The 19,678-nt window shown below is 37.9% G+C and overlaps 1 protein-coding gene across 1 annotated transcript in view; it reads right to left on the bottom strand.

The window, feature by feature from the left end:
- The window catches only part of CRYBG1 (crystallin beta-gamma domain containing 1), a 175,626-nt gene that overhangs the window by 80,096 nt on the left and 75,852 nt on the right, over positions 1–19,678 (bottom strand). The window contains exon 2 of the mRNA XM_033103011.1: positions 19,333–19,465. Within this exon, the coding sequence (XP_032958902.1) occupies positions 19,333–19,465 (133 nt within the window). The remainder of the gene's footprint in view (positions 1–19,332; positions 19,466–19,678) is intronic.

The raw sequence follows: 19,678 nt of genomic DNA, 5'->3' as shown, positions 1-19,678 counted from the left end.
TCGAATGCAATGTGCAGATTTTGTTTTGATCCCAATTGAAACGAACCAACTGTAAAAATGCATTTGAGGTAATCAGAGAAATTAGAACACTAGATATTTGATAAAAAGAAATTATCAATTATTTCTTTAGTGTGATAATGATATTGTGGTTATAGTTTTTATTTTCTAGTTTATTAGCAATACATACTGATGTTTCTATGGAAGAAATGATATGTCCGGGATTGGCTTTTTGTAGTTTAAATTTATATTAGACTTTACATTTTCGAAAAGTTTTAGATTTACAGAAAAATTGAGATGATAGTAAGATTTTTCCATATTTGCTATGCTTTTACTTATTATTAACATCTTACATTAGTATGGTACTTTCATTACAATTAATGAATTAATATTGATGTATTATCATAATCAAAGTGCATATTTTATTCAGCTTCAGATTACTTAATGCTCTCTCTCTTTTCTGGGATCCCTCCAGGACACCACATTACATTTAATTGTCACGCCTTCTTAGAGTCCTCTTAGCTGTGAGCATTTCTTAGACTTTCATTGGTGTTGATGACCTTGACAGTTTTGAGGAGTACAGTCAGATGTGTTGTAGAATGACCCTAAAAGGGAATTTTTTTCCTGTTCTCATGATTAGACTGGGGTTACGGGGTTATGGGTTTTGGGGAAGAAGACCACAGAGACCAATATGATTTCCGTCACAGTATATCATATACTATCAACATGATTGATGGCTGTTGATGTTGACCTTGGTAGTGTTTATCAAATAGATCCACTGTAAAGTTATTCTTTTTATCCCCTTTCCATACTGTACTCATCGGGAGGAAATCACTATGTGGAGCTCACACTGAAGGAGTTGGGGGGTGTTATGCTCCCCAACCTTAAGGGAGCATAAGTATCTATAGAAATTATTTGAAATTCTTCTGCATAGGAGATTTTTCTGTCTATCTGTCTATCTATCTATCTATCTACCTATCTATCAATTCAATCATTTATTTCTATCAGTATGGATTCAAGGATATTTATTTTATACATTGAGTTACAATACAATGCTTCTTTGTTTTCGTAGCTCAAATTGTTCCAGTCCAGGCTCATCTTGTATATTTTGTATCCAGTCTTACAATTAGCCAATTTCCAAGGAGCCCTGGTTCATTTCATTGGAGAATGACATTAGAAGCCAAGATCTCGGTTCTAGGTATCCTCATTGCTACTAGAGTGACATTGCTTCTAAGTGCTCTCAGCTGACAAAGAAATAAAACTACTGGAATATACACAAATATATCTAAATATTTCCATATGTGCCCATCTGTATTTATATTAAGCTAAACATGAGTTCATATTGATTTGGGGATTGTCTTTTAATTCAGTTGCAAGGTGAGTGAGCAAGGAGTTATAGAGGAAACAAGATTGTCCAGAAGTTGGTAATTGTTGAAACTGGATGATGTGTAAGAGCACTCGGGATGGTACAGTGGCCCATTACTCTGTTCTCTCTACTTTTGTTTATGTTTTTAAAATTTTATAATAAACCTTTTTAAAAATAAGAATATTTTGGATTAGAGGGTACTTTTGGCCTAATTTCAAGCCCATTTACTCTTCCCTTATACAACATTCTAATGAGCACTTTTAGTTCATTTCCAAACACATAACTAATTGAAATATTTTATACACTTTAAAATCTTTTTTTAAAGTACTCCGTAACAAACGTAACAAAATAACAAGTAATAAGAAGGAAATTTCTAGAAAAAACTATTAAGAATAACATGGAAATGATAATTTACTGCAACAGCAGATAGAACATACACTTCAATAAGTTCTGAGAACATTACTGTAAAAAAGCTATTATCCAGGATAATCATGCTTCCTCAAGAAGCTAAATTATGTTGAGCATATTCTACTTTAAAAAACAGGAAAATGACTAAACATATGTTTGGATAGTTTTTATTCAAAGCAGAAAAAATTTCTAACCTACAAGATAGACACCAAGTCATCTATAAAACTCAACCATCTAGAACAACTCACTTCCCAAAATTCCAGACAGCTAAGTCTTGCAATTCAACGATAGACATCCAGTTATCCAAAATATTTAAATAATTTGTATTGCCACAGAAACATACATTTAGTGTTAATGAGAATCTTCGATTCAACTTAAAAAGAAAATAATTCAACAAAATCAATTCCTATTCTAATAACTCTAGAAAGGAAAATACTTGAAAGATTTTTTTCAAATTCTACTTGTGATTAAAGATGTAAAGCAGGTATCATCTTACAGTTGCAAAATTTTTCATAGAATACTATGATCTTTTTTTTTCCCTGCAAAAGAAAAGCTAGAGCCATACTGACATGCCCAGTGTTCAAAGAGTAAATATGTTTTGCTTAAAAATATACTGAACAGTGAACTTTTTATTGAAAGAAATCTGTTGAAAGAAATGTTTTGAGAGTTACTATTAAACCTCTCCCTAAATCAGACCAAAGATAAGGGGACAAGGGGCAAAAGTCTATCTTTCTTGTCTATATTATCTATTTTTGCTTATTCTATCCTTTTTGTCTGTGACATGTAAATAAAGAGGAGTCTTTTTCTTTTTTGAGTGCCTGGCATAAAAAGTACTTAATAGGGCTCCAAAACTCGCTTTGGGAAGGGGAGAGGTTTGGAGAATTGTAACAGCCCAAAGCCTGCTTCCTCACTTCCAGGCTGACCCACCCGCACTGTCAGTTGGCTATTGGTGCGCAGACTCCTTGGGAGAGTAACTTGCATTCAAGATATTGTGCCAAGCACTCTCCTAAGAGGACTCTTCTTGGGGTGGGATGTTCCAGAAATAACCCCCGAGGTACTTCTTTACCCACGTGGTGCAGAAAGGCTTTTGGGTTGATCTGAATCATTCACAGAGAAGATCCTATAAAAATGTGAATAGCAAAACCAGGTCAGCACTACCTGTCAGTGGATCAGGCAGGTACCTATGACACGCCTGCAAAGACCGGCACATTGATACACACGTGTTCTCTCTGTTTTTCATAGTTCTTGCTCTGCCATTCCTGGTACTGAGCTACTTCCTTTAAGGACAGGATTTGTGTGCATTTTGCTTATAGGATTTACCACACACATTCTGGAAAGAGAGGCCAAGTCACATGTTCAGTCCTGTTTCCTGGAGACCAACATAATCCTTCAGACTAAAGAGACATCCTCAAAAAGCTAAGTTCAGGTAACTTCTCTCTAAAGACCAGAAATCACATGATACATTTCCCTTCCATTTCACCATGCTATACAACCCCCTTCTCTCTAGTCCCTCTCCTCCAGCCTCCAACCATGCCAAGCAGAGAGCGGTCTCCTTTCATGTAGAAAACCACAAGGGTGGGACTGAAATACTGGAAGAACAACATGTATTTGAGTCACTTCCATTTGGCTGTCTTCAATAACATAATATATTGATTCAACAGTGCAGGAAACCCAAGTGCAGGCTGAGAGGAATTCCAGGCTTCTTTATTGAGCCCAGCGCCACACTGCTTGGAGTCTGGGCACCAATACCCTTGCTTTGCCTTGTTTGCCTTGTTTGCAAAACAGAGATAATGATACCAACTCAGGGGCTTGTGTTTGAGCTAATTAATAATTGCGTAATGCTGAATAAACAGAGGCTTCAGGGTATAGGCAAGTAATATGTTCCTTTAGGAGTGACACATATTAATTACACTGTGAGAGCCCAGCAAAGCTGTCAATCGTTCTGAGGAAGGTGCCCTCAATAGACCCGCCCTATTTCATTTTTATGATTATATACTTGCGTTTTGCTTTCGCCATCTAGATTCATCTTTTGAGTCATGCAGAATTATTTTATTTACATAGTTTTACTCTTTATCTATGGTTGCCTTTCACTCAGTTCAGTTTCCCTGGGTATGTGTGATAGGACACTGTGGTTACCAGGCTGTTGTTGGACAGCTTGAGAGGAGCAACTACACCTTGGGGACCAAGGGAAGCACCCCTCCCCGAGGAAAAGTCCAGGGCTTGGCCCGGCAGCCTGAGGACCTTCCCTAAGCAGCAGTGTCAGCTTCTATCTCTACATGGGAGGCTCTGTGGGCCTCGAGGCAGAGTTACCCAAGCTGTTACAAAACTGGTTCCTAACCCAAAATATTGACTTTCTGTTATGTAAGATTTTTTTTTTCTTTTAATGACATTAATTGGGACAGTGTATGGGAAGGTTGTGTGTGGCACAAGGGAACAAGCAGGTTTTGGACTCGACTGCTTAGGAAACATTGCAGGGATAGTTAATCCCAACAGTTACCAAACTATAGAAAAGGGAAGCAATGTTCTGTACGTACTGTGTCAAACTGAAATTAATAAATCAAACCAAATTAAGAAAATTGAACAAACTACTGCATACCTAAGTATTAAGTAGTCATTGAGAAATAAAATAGTCAAGAAAATTAAATGGCAAGTGAAAGGTACAGGGCAATATTTATTTGTTCATTCAACAAATATTTATTGAGCACCTCATATGTGGCAGACATTGTACTAGGAATAGGGACACAGCAGTGAACAAGAGACAAAAATCTCTGCTTCCTGGAGTTTACATTGTAGAGGAGAAAGACAAACAATAAACACACAAAGAAAGAAGCAGGGACACATATAGTAATATGTACTGTGCAAATAATTCATGTAGCTGAAGTGATCACGATTGAGTGGCCTTTCTGAGGAGGTGACATTTAAGCTAAGATGTGAAAGACAAGAAGGGATCAGTCCCGTGAGGACTGGGAAGTGCATTCCAGGCCAGCAAACAGGTAGTGCCAAATACTCACAGCAAGAAAGAGTCGGCTGTTCTAACAACTGTTCCAGTGTGGCTGGGGCAGGGCAGGGGCAGGTGGGGAGTTAGGTAGGGGCAGGGGCCGGTTCACGAAGGGCCTGTAAACTCATGTAAAGACAGGAGACTTCTCTTCTAAGAGTGATGAGAAGCCACTGGAGAGTTACAGGCAGAGAAGTAGTGGGATCTGACGTATGCCTGTAAAAGATGACTCTACTGCTCCATGCAGAAAGAAGTGTAGAGGGTATGAGTACAACAGAGGCAGGGCAGGGAGACCAATTAGGAGACTCTCGCAATGTGGCAGTTCTGTCTGGGATAACTACTTGATGATTACTGGGAAAAGTAATGGCAAATGATCATAGCGCATCATTTCATGTGCCACATCAACATATCTGCTGGGAGAGTGAACAGATATCCCATTTTAGTGTACTGGGAAATTTTAGATCGCATTGAATAACAAGAGAGTTGTGGCCAAAAAGGACTTTGTGCACATCTGGACTGTACATTTATGGTGTTTAACTCATTCTGTCCTTTTCAACAGCCGTTAGTTTCCTCTTGACTTCCCTACCATGCTTTCGTCAGTGGTTACTCCAAAACCACACTCTTCTCAACCATCACTTCTCCTCCAGATCTATTTTTGGGGAGTAGTAACGTTACTTCTTTCTCTACAAAGAAAAGTGAAACTCCTGTGTCAACTTTCCATTCTGATACTCCCTCTTAGTGTGACAACCTGTGTCTCTCCTCCTCCCCAACACTGTGGTCCACTTGTGTTCAAGGTCCGCCTCTCAACCAGTTTGACTCCCAAATGATGCCCTCATTCTGCAGCACATTTAGTATTGTCCTTTCTCCTGTCTGTTTTCTGCTTCTACAACTGCATAGAGTGTCCTGTTGTAAGGAGTAGCCCTTCCCTCTGCCAAAGAGGTAGTGGCCTCTAACCTTCCCCTTCCAGTCTTCGCCTCTCTTCCATCCTCTAAATAAACCCCAGGCTCCTTCTCCAGTTCCCAGTACCCATTTTCCTCCAGTCCCATAAACTTCAAGAACGGTATGAATTCAATCAACCATATCCTTCTTTTTGTCAAATCCACTCTCTCCTTGTCAACTTAATTATTCCTCGAATTCCCTCTTTGATTTTGTACTTAGTACTTCAGTGAATTATTATGTCTCTTTTCAAGTTTATTCGCTCATTATAAGTCTCTTATTGTGTATTCAGCACTTACAGGTGACTTCCTATTATGTATGATTCTGTAAGGCGTGACTGGCATTCTTTCTCTAAACTTTCTACAGGTCCACAATCCCTTAGGAAAGTCCTTTGGAGCCCAAAGTATTTTAGTAGGTTGATGACAGGATAAAAGAAAGAATCTTCAGATTTTGGAAAGGTAATACGCGTATATACCATACTACAGTAATATTTCTGCAGCAAAAATGTATGATATTTCCCTCTAAGTGGGATAAAGAGAGTAAATTGCTTTGTGAGAGTTCAGGTCAGATTTTGCTGGCAAATGGAAAGAAAAAAATTTGAAAATTTTCAGCTTCTAATTTGTCCTGATGCTATCCCAAATCTAGTTCTCAATACTGTTCTCCCTGGTATTCTAACATTTTCTTCCTAGTTTTCAAGTTACTACTTCAAATTCAACCTTTCCTAAAAAGGAAAAAAATCATTTTTTCCTTGCAAGCAGTCTCTTTCTGAAGAATTTCATTTGTCACCAGGAACACCATTTTTCTAGCCTCCTAAACGAAAAACCTTAAAATCTTTTCATTCTATCCACTTTTGTCCCTATGTGTAATCTATCATTAGATTTCTTGACTTCAGCCTATTCAACAGCCTCTATTTTAACACAAACCCATACAGTTTCAATAGCCTTTTGGGCAGTTTCTGAGACTCCAGTCCCCATCTATATTCAGAGCTTTATATTTTACTATACCCCGCCCGCCCAACACACGCCCAAATCTCAATGCCACTACCTCTGAGGTATCTCCTTCATCCTGAATACTTCTTTCTTAAGACCTTACAATATCTCTGTCTATATTTAAAGATTGACTCTCACCCCACACTTATTCCTGAAAATAATTCTACCTCCTAAGGCTTCTTTCTGTGCCATTCTCTCTAACCAAATGCATTCTACTTTGGTGAATTTATAACATCTTCTCATATGTTCAACTATCACCTTGATTCTGATACCTTCCTTAATTATAAGCTAGCACAACATAGTGTCAAATGTAACTGATACACTGTATCTTATACTTTAGTCTTAAATAAAATTAGTTTATCATTTCTCTTAGATTTGTTTTGGGGTAAGTTGGTACTTTGTGTGAATGAGTTAGTCAGTGTACCTCCAACAATTCCCTTTTCATTCCCTTCTATTTTTGCTGAAAGGAGAAACTCCCAAGGTACCTCATTAGCAAACATGAAATGAATAAATAAACAGCACATGTACCAAAACATAAGGAACAAAGGATACGCCACTGGCAGAATGTTAGCATTAAAATTGCAGAAGCACTAGGGATTTTTAGTGAGCTCTGAATGAATGTTGAGCACATGGGTATCTGAATCCCTTCCTCTATTTTGTGTACTTTGACCTTCTAGTACTTCTTTCCTTTTATCCTATAACCTATCTACTTATTCCTTCATTACTGCTTATGCTGTGAAATATGTGATGCTCCATTTATTACTTCCGATGACAGTCAATAAATATTTACTCACAACCTTGAAAATATTTGCTATTTCACTTATTGTTTTTAAAAAATATGGTAGAAAAGACAACTTAATGTAAGATCAGCTAGTAATACAGGAAGGTCAGAATATCAACTTATTCAACTATCCCCTCCAATAATTCCAATGTGAATTTCATTCTACTCAGTGACTTTATAAATGACCAGAAAGAAGTAATCAAAAATATCCTCATTAGGTGTATAGATGAAACTACATATTCGAGGTTGCTAATGCTCAGAAAAATATTAATACAAACCAAAACAATGCATTAAATTGAAGAGTAATTCTACAAAAAAATTTACAAAAAAAAAGAAAGAAAAGTCAACAGGGACAAGCAGTTTATTCAGGTTTAAAGAGTAACTACAAGATGTAATAGACAGGTTGACTAGGAAAAAATAGAAAAGATCCGTATTGTGGCGGGGAAGGGGCATATAAATAATGAGCTAATGAGAGCGATGTGACAGAGTTTCTTTTAAAAGGCAAGAAGATGATAATGAGATGAATTAATAAAAGTGTTATTAGAGATGGAAGAACATTATATGGAATTTTAGTCCAGTTGTTTTCATGAATTTTTTCAGCAGTAAAACATTTTCTTTTTCAAATTAAGAATAGAATTACCATATGACCCAGCAACACCTCTTCTGGGTATCCACTCAAAAAATCTGAGAACATTTATCTGTAAAGATATATGTACCCCTATGTTCAATGCAGTATTATTCATGGTGGCCAAGACATGGAAACAAAGTGTCAGACAGATGACTGGATAAAGAAGATGTGGTTCATGTAATTTTTTTTTAATTTATTGGGGTGACAATTGTTAGTAAAATTACATAGATTTCGGGTGTACAATTCTGAATCACATCATCTATAAATTACATTGTGTGTTCACCACCCAGAGTCAGTTCTCCTTCCATCACCATATATTTGATCCTCCTTACCCTCATCTCCCACGGTTCATATATTATATAATGGAATACGACTCTGCCATAAGGAAAAATGAAGTACTGCCATTTGCGACAACATGGATGGATCTTGAGATTATCATGCTAAGTGAAATAAGTCAGACAGGAAAAGTCGAGAACCAGATGATTCCACTCATATGTGGGATATAAAGTTAAAAGGAACAAATAAAGAAAACAAACAAAAACTTACAGACACAGACAACAGTTTAGTGGTTACCGTAGGGTAGAGGGGGGTGTTGTAGAGGGTAAAGGGGGTCAGATATATGGTGATGGAAGGTGAACACACAATGTGGTATATAGATGTATTATAGAAATGTAGACTTAAAACCTATATAATTTTATTAACCAATGTTACCCCAATAAATTTAATTTTTAAAAATATTTAAATGTTATCTCAAATATAAACCTTTATTGTAAATAAAAAACCTTACTCTATTTAAACATTTTTAAAAACCCCTCTTTTTTCCAAAAGAATTTGTACACGGATTCAGCCATAAGCAGAAAACAGAAACAAGTGATCTTCTCTGAGTGAAAACATGGCATGAAACTTGCAAGCTTGAGTTCCTCTCTCATCCAGCTTTCCATTCGTCCCTTTCTTCCTGTTGCAGCCGAGGCACCACAGAGGATCCTAAAGCTCCACACAGCACTATCTAATTCAACTCTCACCCCCTAATTTACAAATATAAAACTGAAGCCCAGGAAAGATAAATAACTTACCCAAGACCACTCAGGTAGTCTAAAGAAGACCTGAAGTCAGAGCTCTGGTCTTTTGGCTACATTCAGTGCTTTATAATTCATGTTTCTATCATTGCAATTACATGTACTGAGTGTCCCCTATATGCCTGCGTTAGGTATAAATAAGATGTAATACCCTGCCCTAGGGAAGTCTAGTGGAGAAGAGATATAATTTCTGAATGATAACACAGAAAAATTACTTGGGACACTATAAAATTCCACAAGAACATGAGAGAAGTTGGACAATACCAACTGGGAATCCAGGGAAACTTCACAAATAAGATAATATTTCATCAAAGTTTTAAAGACAAATAGATGTTGACATTGATCAGGCTTAATTTTTTTGCATCCAAAAGATACGAGGATTGCTATAGCCAGTTTGGATTATTGCAGTTTTGGAATAAAATAGAAAACCAAAGAGGAGTTTTTAAATGTATATTTCAAAACTGAAAATAATGTATATTGTCATTTTTGAAAATACCTGCAAAAAATTCAATATTTTGATTCAACATATACATTGTGGTCGAACAGACTTAATTGCAAAACTCATAGAAGTTAATTCTTAGATGTATTTTGATATTCTTCTTACTTATTTTAGGCAAAGCTTATAGGATAAATACGGGCAAAGAATCTGCACTGGTTTGAATAATACCATCACCGACAGGGAGATGCTTTAAAGCAGGAGTTTTAGCATCAACGCCAAAAACGTCCCTACTTCCCTCATTTTCTAAGTTGGTAACTCTTCATTTTAGATTCTAATAAAACAAAATCAAATAGGGTAAAAGTTCCTCATTAGTTAGGCTTCTCATTTGGATCATCTAGGTGAACAGCATGTTAATGAATAATGTTCAGGTTTCTAAGATTTTCCTTCAAAGTCAACAGGGCATTAGGTTAGAGGGGTCCAGTGTCTACTGAGGTGACCCAGGTTGCCCTGGAGATGTAAATTCAGGCTGCATTCATCAAAATCACAGCCGTCTCTCATTACCATACATCACCTGAAGGTTCTAAGCCTTTAAGTTTAGTGAAATCTGTTTGTCCTCCAGTCACAAATTTCAGTTTTCCCCCATGTGCTTGGGGACATTTTCTTTCATGTTGCTGGTTGGAAGTCATTAAATATACCCCTTGGTAGCGGTAATTAACCAATAATTAGCAAAGGACACAAATGTATGCATAGTGAGTTTTTGACTGCTCTATAGGTGGTATTTGACTAAAGCTTCCGGAAGAGAAAATCATTAGCGATCATGGCAAAGAGAAATCAAAGCTCTGCTAAGAAGAAATGACAGTAAAATCAATAGTCATAGGAATAAACACAGAATTAAAATTGGTTTACATCCCTTTCCTCCAGTCCAGAAACAGCTAAGAGGGTTTATCTGACTGATATGGTCAGCAAACTGCCAACTTCAGATGTTTTATTCCACCTTCAACTGTCACTTCAGCATTTAGATTCAAAAGTGTGTATGTATAACATACATACATGCGCGCACGCACACACACACATATATAGATATACAAACACACATGCATACATATATTTAACTCTATTTCCTATTTCATTAAATTATGGGTTACACTCTAATCAGTACCCTGAGATCAAACAACAGATCAGAGGACATAGATCATGCCTTTCCCAAACCACATGACAAAACTCGTCTGACATATACATTTTACACATTCCAATAGCTCCAAAGCTATCATGTGCAAAATAAAACAAATGTATAATATTACCGGTGGGGAAGAGAGAAAAAAATAAGCATCAGAGGGAGCTTAGGCCCGTGCTGATGGCTACCCCACATTTTACAAAGTAGCACAGAAGATTTAATACTAAAACACCACACTTGCTTTTACAAACAAGGACAGGGGATAGGGAATAACCATTGAGCTTAAGACCTTGATTCACCTGTCAATTTAAAGACAACATCTCTGTCAAATCAAAATGCAATTCTGAGCTATCAATTTGGAATCTTAAACTAATCATTCCACTTCTCAAAGCACCTTTACGTGATTTACTAACATCTGATTCAAATAAGAACTTGGTAGGCTGCAAATGAGCCTAGTCCAAAGAAAGTGGCTTTTGAGACAACATGAAGTACATAGCTTGGTTCTTTTCCAGCATTAGAAGTTCTGACAAGCCTAGAGTAGAGAGGACTAAGTCTCAGCGGACAGTACCCAGCAGGAACTACCTGCACTGGCATTTAATTTGTTAGTTAAATTCTAACCACTGGCAACCTCACATACCCCCTCCAAAAACAAACAAACAAAAAACCCTGTTTAACACTCAGGAAAAAAAGGTACCTAAGTGAGTATATTCATAAATAGTGCCCAGAGTACTTTCAAATATATGAAACTAGCATGGCATTAGCCTTGCATACTAGTAATAGATACTAATTCACAATCCTGTGCCTCATACTTAAACGTTATTAAAGAGACATCGGCATAATCAATGCCTCAGAAGGATTCCCCTAGCAAGGACTTACCTCGAGATCACGGTCATAGTACCTGTTTCTGGAATTTCCATATCTATTCCGGGAGTCAACACTCCTGCTGCGATTGTTGGCACAGCCATGACATCTGCCACAGCCACACCTGCAGCAGGTTTGACCCCCCATCGAGGTTCTGGGTTGGAAAATCTTCAGATTTTCCTCAAGAGAGAATAATAAGTATCGCAGAAAAAGTGGGGTATCCAGAGCTACAGATGCAGCCGGATACGATTCCAATTGGCTCAAGTGTCATCAGAGGCCTTTGTTCTTGGCAAAAGAAGGGATCCCAAGTGAGGGATTTCACCAAAACCAATATTCTGGTATGATTAGGAAAAACCCTTCATCGATTCAAAAGAAGACAAGCCCCCAATTTTTCATCTCTCCACCAGCCAAAGTGATACGATCCTCTCTTGACGTCCTCAGGAAAACAAATGAGCATCACAGTCCAGTGACTCCTCTTTATTGTGGGGATGATGTCACAGAGCTTTAATTTTTCCCCTGTACTGCATTAGCTCCTAGGAATTTGGCTTGAAATACAAGGATGTCAGAGAACAATTACAATAATTACTACGTATATAGAGCTTTGTAGCTGCTCCGAGCTTTGCAATCCTAAGTGGCCCCTTACAGCACGATGGGCGTGCTGGTCAAAATGATCACCACCCAGGTACACCTGAAGGAAGTGGATCTGTGTTGACTAGAGCTGGAAACAGAATCCCAAAGGAGGTCACTTAAATGGTTCCATCCTTGATGTTTTGAGTCTAAGACTGTTTAAATATTATTAATAGTAAGTGCAAGAAATTCCTTTGAACAAAGGGACTGAAAGACATGCAGGAGCAGAACTGTGGTGAGAAGGAAGAGCATTTCAGTTACTCTTCTGACACCTTCATTTAATTCCATTGCATGAGTGACCAAAAAAGATTATTTTAAAAGTCCTACTCCTGCTCCCCATCTCCTCGGATACCCCTCTCTTGTGAGGGCAGAGAAGCATTTTGGTTTCTCACCGCTTAACAGCTCCTCCCACGCAAAACTCCCACTCCACAAACACACAACAAATTTAAACTCTACTTGGATAACAGAACACTGAAGTGATTTAAAAAGAAAAAGAATACAAAGAAGATAAAAATGTCCCATATCAAAACACAATTTTTATCAATCCTGAATACGAATGATTATCACTTTTTCACAATATCTTCACCAAGATAAACAACCGAACACAAAAATGAGCAAAGACCATGAAAAGATAATTCACCACCCAGAAATACAAATGGTCAATAAAGATTAAAAAAAAAAAAGAGCTCAACTTCACTCTTAATTGAAAAACTGCAAATTTAAACAATGAAATACCAACACATTGTCAAAATAAAAAAGACTGATTACATACAATATTCATAAAGTGGTAGGAAAATAGGCACATTCATTCAGTTTGGTTGGGAGCTTAGGTTGATGAAACATTTTTATGGGCAATTTGATAGTATCTATAACACTTAAAAATAAGTGTGCTTTTGATTCCATAATTCCATTTTGGGGGAATTTATCCCACAGAAGTACTGACAAAACCCCATAAAGACAGCGTTGTTTATAAAAGAAAAAAGTGGAAACAACTTAAATGTCCATAAAGTTTGGTAAACTATATGAGTGTAATGGTACATCATATTATACTACATCATCATCATATTATACATTTGAAACACTATGTGATAAATCAAAAGAGGCATATTTATCGACACTGACTTGGAAAGATGATCACAAAGATTGCTTAGTAAAAAAAACAAGGTAGAGAATTATATGCAGTGGATGATCCCTTCAGTAGCACAAATTAATTAATTCTGTTTATATAAGTGCATAAGAAAAAAGTCTGACAGGCAGGCCACACACCAAACTGGTTACATTTAAAGGTGAAGAGAGAATTTAAGTCTTTATTTTGTGTTTCAGTACTGTTGAAATTATTTTGCAGCAAGCAAATATATTTGGAAGAAAAATTAGTAAATATATTACTACACTCTAAAAAAACCACCTCAAAACCCTACTACAGACAAAGCCTTCTAGTTTGGGTTAATAAAGGAAATAGACTGGCTGACATACATTTACATGTTTATTTATACACATGTAAATAAACAGCACTCACAGTCACTACCTCAAAGAAAGACAACACATGCACTTGGGGTGGAAAGAAAAACAAATCACTCGTTGATTTCCTGCTACATCCTGGTGCTAATGATACCTTCAAATGCAAAGCATCACAGATAGATACAGATAACCTGGATTTTTCCAAAGCTGGCTATACATAGGCAATCAATCCTTTTCTTATAAGGCTGGACACTTAACTTTTATGAGAAAAACAACTCATAAAAGGATATACAAAGGATAAACAGGATACACAATATCCTTTTGTTTGTAATGCCATACTTAGGATATTAAAGCAACATTCTCCAGCCTATAGATTGTCGAACATGTGAAAATTCACATGTAAGAAAGGCAGCTCTTGCTGCATCCAATAATATGAGGCTTTTTTGGAAACAAAGAACTGTTTGTTCCCTAGGCCATCATGCTACCTTGATCTTTGCAACTCCACAGCACAAGTGCTGGAGAAGGGTGGAGTCATGCTCTGGAAACCACCATATTCTCCATCTGCTGCCTTACACATGGCTTATTTATGTATATATGTATGTGGTGAGCTTTCCTGCTCTACCTTCCTAAATAAACATTAAACTAATACTAGAGCTGAAATGCTACACATTTGCAACAGCATTGTTTTCTACCTTTTTTTTTACTGCAAATATACAGCATTTCATTCATGCAAAATTTATAATGTTCTGGACATCCAAATGCAGTCTGGGGCAAGGATCACAAAGAAAGAGCTGATTGAGCAGGATCCTAAAGGATGATTAGAAGTTTGCAGGTAGACCAATAGGGAAAGACTTTCTAGACGTGGGAAAGCAGACATGCACGTAGAATGGGGGAAACAATAGCAGCCCCGTCAGGCCATGCACTCAGAACTGGTATAATTTATAGCAAATCAGAGAATCATAAAATAATCATACATGCATAACTAAACCCTTTCAATTTAACTTTAATCACAATATACCTTAAATCATATCTATGCATTCCTTCACCTTCAACATTTTTTGAATAGATAATACCTTCACCAAGCTCAAAACTCAAAATGTGAAAAAGTACATGGTAAAAAGTCTCTCCCCCACTTGTGTCCCTTATCGGCTCATTTCCCCCGGCCCCCTCACAGGTAATGATTGTTAGTTTTCCATGTATCCCTCCATAGATTCTTAATGCATTTACAAACAAAGCTATATATTCTACTCCTCTACTTTTTCACAAAATGTGACATGCCATGCACTCTCTATCTTGACTTTTTCCCCTAACAGTATGTTTAGTCTTTTAGATCAGCACTGACAGGGCATGGAGAGACTCAGGCTATGCAGTTAGTCTAGAAAGGGCTGAGAGACTGAAGCTGGGCAATAGACCTACCCGTGTAGATAGGACCGGTGGCGGGTGAGAGGGAGTGAGTGCGTGTTTGCGTGTATGTGTGTGTGTGTGTGTGTGTGTGTGTGTGTGTGTAATGATGGCAAAATCTGATTGATGATGAAAGCAGAGATTTGCGACAAGGTAGGTCCACGGGCTCAGCCATCTCTAATCACACCACGAGATAGGACAGACAATTTAAAATGAAGTACCAATAGGAAGGTGGAATGTGATGTTGGAATGGATGGATGCTACTCTTAAGTCCTTTAAGGAAGTCACTATTGGGAAGGTGACCTTAGTTAGTAAATGACTCAGTCTCAGGGCTAGGGTTGGGGGTCAGACTTCAGGTTTTGGAAGGTCCTACGATGATTTTAGAACTGTCCTGGGTGAGATTAGCAGCCTGAGTGACTTGAGACAAAATGCGCGAGCTCAGCAATCAATGTTCAAGTACTGTGTCCTAGGCCAGTCCAACAGTGGAGAAGATACGACACTGTGCCCCAAGGGGTGGGCAGGGGTTAGTGGGGGTGAGCAAGTCTGAGGCTGCTTAAGTACTTCATATTTTGAACCTGTTCTGGTCTAAGAAATGGGGTAAGGCTGGGAATTGGGCATTCCGAGAAAATCAGTGGACCTATATGGAGCAGGAACTAGATAGAGAGAGAGAGAGAGAGAGAGAGAGAGAGAGAAAGGAGAAACAATGGGGGTGGGATAGGAGATGGGACACCACCTCTCAAACTGGCCAACCACCTGGGAAACATGGAAAATGAAAGCGATAGAAAATGTGTTTTCCTCTTTGCTCCCTCAGCAAAGGCTTATCAGAGTGAATTGTTTTTACTTATTGACTAAACTAGAATAACCAGGCAGAAAACTGGAAAACGCTCCACCTCGACAATTATAAGATTAACTGGGCAATGAAAAAAACTGTCAAAAGTGATTGTGCTAGAAACATCTCTGAGATGGTTGAAACTGAGATGGTTGAAACCTGACTGTTTTGGATGATTTGGGAGCGTTCCGATCTCAAGAGTGAACTTAGAGATTCACAGACGTCTCCTGAATGATAGGGCAGAGGAGCTCTAACAAGAATCAAAATCTGTACACCTGACTTCTGAAGCTGCAACACTGATTTGGCAAGATTTCTTCTCATCTATAGAATATAGTTACTTTTGTCTTTTTGGGGGGAGAAGGGCTCATTTTTCCTCTTAAAAAGTACACACACACACACTTATACCCATGTACATGCACACACACTTACAGACAATGGGAAACAGAGGCTCCAACCAGCTCGTCGAGAATGAAAGAATCCAAGCGGTCAAAGCAAAATTGTTTTTTGCTTGAATTAATCAAATATTTGCTGTCCCTGTTTATTCCATTTTCCCTGTTTGAACTTGGCTCCAGAATGATCGAAAATATGACTGTTTCACTTATAATCACTATAGTCGCATACAATTTTGTAGACCAAAATAAATGATGAGAACTGAAGTGGGATTTTTATACTAGGAATCATTGAAATTCTCGTTAAGGTAATATCCTCTTTGAAGACGCTAATTTTAATTAGTAACACATAAATCACTGTTCTCGCTCTATTTCTTTTTTAAAAAAATGCTTTAATTAGTAAAGGGTGTTCCTTCATGTCCTGGAAATACCTCCACGGAGTGGAATTAAGACATTTTCTTTTAGGAAATGAATTAAGCAGAAAATATAACATAAGTATAAGTGTATACATATGAAAATAAATATAGCAAAACATAATAATAATCTACAGTGTTAATTCCCCTTCTATGCAAAGAAATAATTATTCAACATATTTGTCACAGATGATACATAACATACATATGTTTCATTTAACGATACCATTTCCTTACGCATTTCTCTCATGAAAAACTAGTCTGTTAGAAATAAAGATTTTACGTAAACATGTTCTTCTACTCTAAAACTGACTAAAGACTTTATGTAGCCATTTAAAGGAAAATTTTTTTGTATAAATAAATATAAAATCCCTTGTGATTTTTTGCATCTGAGATTTAAATTCTAGTAATGTTCTGTTTCAGTTTGTAGTTACACTTTTTTCCTAGTTGATGTATATATGCATTTGAGTGGCAGTAACTATCATTATAATTATAAATCCATATTTCCGTTTACACAAGCAGATATATATCTTATTTTAATTGAAGGATTCGATATAGTATTGGCAGCTTTAAGGAATGCCTAAGGAATTTTAACAGCATGGTAAACAAACAAATATAATTAGAAATGTAATAACATAGTATGTACAGCACTAATGTTGAGAGGGAATAAATTCTGGTTGTTGGGGGAAAGGCAAATTGCCTAACTTTAATGCAAATAAAAAATTTAAACATTCATTTGAATAAATAGATATAACTGAGAGGGCTAGATCAACTCAGGGATCTTAAGAATTTATGGCCCTCTGCCGTTGAAAGAGTATTCCTGACACGACTGTCTAGTAAATCTGTGAATCTCGTAGGAAATGACCAGGCTCACTATGGAGAGTGGACTAAGAGAAGGGTACTTTAGAAGGTATGGGGGAGCTCTGGCACCCTGGCACTCACAGTAGGTACAAACTGCCCAAAATCTAAGTGGAGTTAACCATTGCTGGTCAGGCAGTGCTGTGCGGCATCTTGTGATTTTGAGAACAGTCCAGTTACTTCTCTCAGCCATGATCTCAAGAGACATAAAGTTGAGAACACATCAGTAGGGAAGAGAAAGTCTGTTCCACTGCCTCTTCCTTTCTTCCAGCCCAAGTGGAATATACACATGAGAAAGATCAAGAGAGCCAGAGGCAGGAGAGCAAGAGTAAGAAAGAGGGGTGAGGGAGGAGGAGAGAGGGGGGAGAGAGAGAGAAAGAGAGAGGCAGCAGGCAGATCCAGAAGTGGACCCCGGAGCCATTTCTTCCTGTTGTGGATATCTGACCATCTCTGAGGAGGGAGGAGGTCGTGGTACAGGTAGAGAGTACAGGAGTGCCTGGCTGACCCCATTTCAGGTGACACTTGGAGACAGTGTAGCCAGAATGACACCCTGTCTCTGCTTGCTCCCTTCTCTAAGTTTCTGCCCTTCTATCTACTCCATCCTACACTGGGTTCCCAGGTCATTTGTTTCTGACTCCAAGCCTCTGCCTTTCCCAGGGGTACCAACTAGCCTCCTTCTCCCTGCCAGTCATTGCAGTACTGGCTGTCTGGCTTGGCTTTGGGGCTTCTCCTGTGGGCTGCCCAGCACCCAGGGCCCCTAGATTGCAGCCTGGGACCGTGAGCCAGAGTCGAGAGACCGTATTTGGTGGGATATTTTTCATTGCGGTAAAATATGCACAACATATAATTTGCTATATTAACCATTTTAAGTGTATAGTTCAGTAAAGCACATTCACATTATTGTGCATCCAATCTCCAAAACTTTTCATCTTGCACTAAGTAATTTTTCACTTTTCATATAGCAAATTTCTAAAGCAAATTCCTTTGTGTATGTGTGTGGGGGCGATTTCTTTCATGACAAAATATCTTTCATTTCTAACCCTCAGGAACTTATAATATGTTGTAACAAGAAATGTATTGTACAACCTTCAAGGCCTGGCAGCTAAATCAGCTCTCCCCCTGTGACTAAAGACGTTATTCCACATTCCTACCTGCAGACAAGTGGAAGAGTCAGGTCTTTTCATGAGTGAATGCATGCAGTCAACATGTGTACACTTCTTTATCTCCCACCTTGGGGAAAACCTTCCTCTTAAAGCAATGTAAGTAATTCAGAACTTTCCGTACAAACATCTAGATATTAAGAAGCAATTACTGATATAACAATAACAACTCTAAATGCCATACAGTAGGAAGGAGTAAAAATACTTTTCATGGGAAAGAACCACTGATTCCAACTATTGATATCATCTCCCTTTGTGTACTTTCGATTTAAAGCACAGCCTGTGAGAAAGGAAACAGGGCATACAAAAGGCTCCATAAAAATGACAATGAACACCTGAAGGCAGCAAAGAACAAATATTCAGCAAAGAGCAATATTCCCTTGAGACTCTTGATTTATTATCATGGTGCTTTGATATACAATGCCCTCTTTACCATCTACATTCTGTTTAAGTATGTGTTTGTTAATCAGACAGGGGTTATTTTACAGTGTTTTAATTCATGAAAGTGTTTATTTCCGAAAGGCAAATGTTGGAAATGTAGCATTACCTTTTTACACATTCCAGACTCCCCAGGAAAAGGACTGGGCACTTCATCGGTGGTGTGAAAGAACTGGGATTCCCCGCAGTGCAGTGTAAATTCCTGGCACTCTCCATGTCCTTCATCCACTACATCCGAGGCTCTGTAAAGAGTGGAAACACAGTTACGTCAACAACCTGTCAAGAACACTAGAAACTCAAGAAACCCAAAGGCACATTTCTTCATGTGTGTAGTTGACCCTTGAACAACATGGGTTTGAACCGTGCAGGTCCACTTATACGCAGACTTTCTTCAATAAATACAGTCGGCCTCTGTATCTGTGGGTTTCACATCCATCGATTCAACCAATCTGAAT

This window comes from Rhinolophus ferrumequinum, chromosome 3 (genome assembly GCF_004115265.2).
Source record: "Rhinolophus ferrumequinum isolate MPI-CBG mRhiFer1 chromosome 3, mRhiFer1_v1.p, whole genome shotgun sequence".
Taxonomy (NCBI): domain Eukaryota; kingdom Metazoa; phylum Chordata; class Mammalia; order Chiroptera; family Rhinolophidae; genus Rhinolophus; species Rhinolophus ferrumequinum.
This window is presented reverse-complemented; position numbering and strand designations above follow the sequence as displayed.